Source organism: Podarcis muralis, chromosome 11 (genome assembly GCF_964188315.1).
Source record: "Podarcis muralis chromosome 11, rPodMur119.hap1.1, whole genome shotgun sequence".
Lineage (NCBI taxonomy): Eukaryota > Metazoa > Chordata > Lepidosauria > Squamata > Lacertidae > Podarcis > Podarcis muralis.
In genome coordinates this window covers 7979411-7983929 of record NC_135665.1, presented here as the reverse complement: position 1 = coordinate 7983929, position 4519 = coordinate 7979411, and the positions used below count along the sequence as shown (strand labels likewise).

The 4519-nt window shown below is 55.5% G+C and overlaps 1 protein-coding gene across 1 annotated transcript; it reads left to right on the top strand.

Moving 5' to 3' along the window:
* Window positions 1–240: 240 nt before the first annotated feature.
* Window positions 241–4165, top strand: GAS1 (growth arrest specific 1). Its single transcript, XM_028748608.2, has one exon. The coding sequence runs from the start codon at window positions 1023–1025 to the stop codon at window positions 2019–2021; it is 999 nt and encodes a 332-aa protein (XP_028604441.2). The 5' UTR covers window positions 241–1022; the 3' UTR covers window positions 2022–4165.
* The last annotated feature ends 354 nt before the right edge of the window (window positions 4166–4519 follow it).

The following is a 4519-nucleotide window of genomic DNA, read 5'->3' as shown; positions in this document are numbered from 1 at the left end:
TGCCTGGAGAAGCCTCCTAAATGGGAGGAGGGGCTCCTCGGGGGCTGCTGTCAATCTCTTTAAGCCTTTCCTTTCAAGCTTTGAATGTGAGCTGCCCACTAGCCCCCCGCCCCGCACCCTCCCCCTTTCTCCAGCAGATCGTAAAAGAAAGGAGGGGGGGAGTTTCAACAACAGCCCGGACCAATAGCAAGTCGCGGAGCGAGGGAAAGGGGCCGAGCAACGGGAGGGGGAAAGAAAAAGTGGAGAAAAGGAGAAAGAGCGAGCCAGCCAGGGAGCTCGGGCGGAGGGGGGGATGTGTAAAAGGAGAAGAAGCGTTGCTAATTTTTTTTTGTTTGTTTGCTTTTCCATGCATGCATAATGAGGGCTGATCAGAGCACGCTGCTGCTGCTGCGGCGGCGGCGGCAGCTTGGAGGGCACTTTTGTATTTAAAGCCTCGCGAAAGAAAACAGCTCCGCAGAAGGATCCGCCGGAGAGAAACGGCTGGCGGGGCTCGGTGGCTGCAGCAGCCGCATCCCGGAGTGAGGAAGCGCGAGGGCGAGAGAGGAGCCGGGCGGCTCTTTCTTGTGCAGCCTCCCGCTCGCCGGGCGAGGAAGGAGGCTCGCGGCGCGCACCGGGCGCCCGGCGACGGCGGCTGCCCCAGCGACCTGGCATGCACGGCGATGCTGCCCGCCGAGCGCTGAGAGCGAAGAAACAAGATCGGCGGGAGCGAGGAGGCGGCGGCGGCGGCATGAGCTCAGCAGGGAGCCCCCGGCCCCGCAGCCCCAGGCTCCACTGACCGCCTCGCGGCCTCCCCAGCCCGGGAGGAGGGGGCGGAGGCTGCTGCTGCTGCGCGCGGCGGCAAGAAAAGGCGCCGCTTCTCCGCCGACGGAGGGATCGCAGGCCGAGCCGGGGCGCCGCGCGGATGGATTGATGAGCGGGACCCTCATGCCCACAGCGCGCAGGACTTCGGCCAACTTTCCCACCGCCTCCCGCTCGCCCTCGCCGTCCGCCTCCCGCCCGCGATTGTCCTGCCGCCGGCCGCGATGGTGGCAGCCCGGCCAGGAGGAGGAACAGCAGCAGCAGCAAGCGGGCGGCGCTGGCGGGCGGCGCTGCTCCCGCTGCCCGGCGCCGCGGCGCTGCGGCTGGGGCTGCTGCTGCTGCTGGTCGCCGCTGCCCCTCCGCCGGGGGCTGACGGCCGGCGCTTGATCTGCTGGCAGGCGATGCTGCAGTGCCAGGAGGAGCCCGACTGCAGCTACGCGTACAACCAGTACGCCGAGGCGTGCGCGCCGGTGCTGATGGCCGCGGGGGACGGCGCGGGCGCTGCGGCGGCGGCTGCGTCGCCGTCCAGTAGGCGGCGGTGTCCGAGCCACTGCATCTCGGCGCTCATCCAGCTCAACCACACCAGGCGGGGCCCGGCGCTGGAGGACTGCGATTGCGACCAGGACGAGAACTGCCGCGCCACCAAGCGCGCCATCGAGCCGTGCCTGCCTCGGACCAGCGGAGGGGGAGGAGGAGGTGGAGCCGGCGGCGGCGTCGGGGCGGGCGGCGTGATCGGCTGCACGGAGGCGCGTCGGCGCTGCGACTGGGACAGCCGCTGCAGCGCGGCGCTGGGCCGCTACATGACCTACTGCGGGAAGGTCTTCAACGGCGTGCGCTGCACCGAGGACTGCCGCGCCGTCATCGAGGACATGCTGGCCGTGCCCAAGGCGCTGCTGCTCAACGACTGCGTCTGCGACGGCCTCGAGCGGCCCATCTGCGAGTCCGTCAAGGAGAACATGGCGCGCCTCTGCTTCGGCGCCGACGCCGTGGGGCCCGGCAGCAGCGGCGCCTCCGACGGCGCCATGGACGACTACTGGGAAGAGGAGTACGACGAAGAGCTGGCGCCGCGCGGAAGGGACGACCTGGACGACGTGGCGGCCGTGGCCGGAGCCGGCTCCGAAGCCGCCTCGCCCAGGAAGCCCAAGGACGGCTGCCCGGCGCGCTCGGCTCCCTGGACGCTTGGCGCCACGGCCTCCATTTTGCTGCTGCTGCTGCTCTCGTAGCCATTTCCAGCCCGGCGCTCGTGAGGGGCGCTGGAGGAGGCCAGGCCGGGTCGAGGAGAGGGAGGGAAGGAGCCTGCGCTCGCCCCGGGGCCCTGGCTCGTCTCCTGGCTCCGGGAGGACGCGGCTTGGGCACGGAGAAAGGAGAGCCTCACCCCGAGCAGCGGCCCTGCAGAGACCGGGGACTCTGAACTCGCCCCAGGGAGATGGGCCTCTCTTCTCTTCCCCCCGAGCCTTGTATTCAAGCAGTGTGCCTTATTCTGCACCTCCATATGCCTTTGGTTTTGATGGGGCTCCCCTCCGTGTCCTCACTGGGCCCTGTTGCCTTGCCTGACCAGTTCAGTTGGAACAGATGCTGAGGCTGGATGTTATGGTTTCTTTGCGCTGTGGTCACTCCTTCCTCCTGTCCTCCTCTCTCTATATCTGGGCATTCTCCCCCTCCCGCTTCTAAAATTATTTTTGAAAGGGATAGGGCCATTGAATCCGAATCCCTTTTTTGCAAACGTTTAGCCACTGCTTGTACACCAGACCCCTGAATTGTGGTATTTGTTACTTTTGGTTCCAAGTGTTCCGTGCATGTCCAAATAAGCGTGCTTAGGACTGCAGCCTTACAGATGTTTTACTCCTGGCATTTTTTTCCCTGCGGGGCTGTATGAAGCAACCTGAATATGCCTGCCATATACAAAGATTGTGCAGTCCTTTCTTCCCTGTGTACAAATCACTACCAGTTGCAGCTTCCTAATCTTTCCCCTGTACATGCAGGAAAGTAAGTAGCAGTGTGTATAATGGTTTGTTCCCCTCCCTACACACACACTTTGCCCCTGCATGCAGCCATGTCGGGGAAAGGCGTGATTCACCCCTCACTGCACTATGCAAGCTGTTGCTACTTGGCTCCTTAGAAGCAAGAAAATGAATTTACAACAAATGTGTGGCGTGGTTCATCACACCAAGAAACCAACTTGCAAATAGCAAATGTTTGCTCTCTGCCCCCCACTTCCCCAAGCTGTAGACATGAAGGTAAGAAAGAGTTAGGCTTCTTCGCTAGAGTGCCTTCAGAAATGCTGCTTTACAGAGCTAGCCAGCATCTTGAAATGGAGTCCTTTCTCTCCTCCCATTCACAGCATTCATCATGATGCCTAAGAGAAGAAGATGCAAACTTCGATTCCTGTTAACTGGGTGTGTGCTTGAGTGGAGGAGACTTGAGTATATGTGAAGGTTTTCCAACACCTTTTCTCAGGCTTGTTTTGAACATTAGTGGTAGGGACTTTATTCTGTGTTAAGGTATGGAAACCCCATGCAGTTTTTTGTCACGTGTGAGGATTGCACATGCTTTCTTTTTCATGGTGCATGTATGCTGGGAAGCTACAGTTGTGGTTTTCCAGTAAAATAGGTGTGTGTATGAACTTCACACATTGTTTTTGTGCTTTCTCCTACAAGGAATCCCCTACCCCATAATGTTCAAAGTGGCCCTTGCACCACTCAGAATTGCAATGCAATACAATTCATCAGCAATTTTCTCTTACCTCAACCTAGTAGGAAAAAAATAATGCTGATTTGTTGGCTACATCGAACAATGCAACCATTGTCTTAAAAGAGCTCTGCACTGCCATCTTCAAAAGACACTTTTAAAATTCAAGAACTTGTATCTGCAAACATCACGAAAAGTTATATTGCCTCTAATCCTATCAGGGGGCTGACCTCTGGTAAATCTTATATAAAATGTATTTAAAACTGGGATTTGTTACCAGTCGTTTTCGCATGTATATAGAAATTTATAAATTGTATACTTGGGAATAATTTATTTTTTAAGAAATTAAAGATTTAAATGCACCCCAATTGCAAGATAAATGCATCTGCTATTCTTTTGTTGCAAAGGTACAGATCTCATTTGATATGTAAAGGGATACAAGCAACAGTAATTCCCATGGAAAAATGCTAGATCAAATGTACAGTGTATTTTATAGATTTGAAGTTAACATCTGTATTGTTTGGAGAGACTTGATGAACTTTGTAGAATTGTGTAAATGCCTCTCTGAACTGCCTTGAACATTGTATTTTTATAGAATGTGTGAAAAGGTCCCATGTCTTAAGTATCTATTGCTTGTGTATTTTTATGTGTAAATTAGTAAAGAGAGATTTTTAAAGAATATATATCTGGTGAAGTTGTTTTCTAGGCATTGCACTGCTCTTGAGGTAGCTTAGAGGCAATGGGAACATACATGCAAGTAGTTAAGGTATGGTTGTATTCCTCAAAACCCTTACACTGAAGTAAGCCCATGGAATTCTGTGAGACTCTCTTGCATATGAGCAACGAGGTTATCCTAGCTATCACTTTTGTAGCTGTTGGTAATGGCGTACCCTATTTTAGTGAATAATTACTTGGAAGAAGCCAGAGCCCCTTTGAAAACATCCCCAGTGGTAGATTTATAAGTCTTGAGCTGCATTGGTAGGACAATGAGGTAGAGTTAAAGTTGGGGAGGACAATTCCACTGATGCTTTTT

Coding starts and splice junctions, on each gene's coding strand:
- GAS1 (XM_028748608.2), top strand. CDS start 1,023: ATGGTGGCAGCCCGGCCAGGAGGAGGAACAGCAGCAGCAGCAAGCGGG.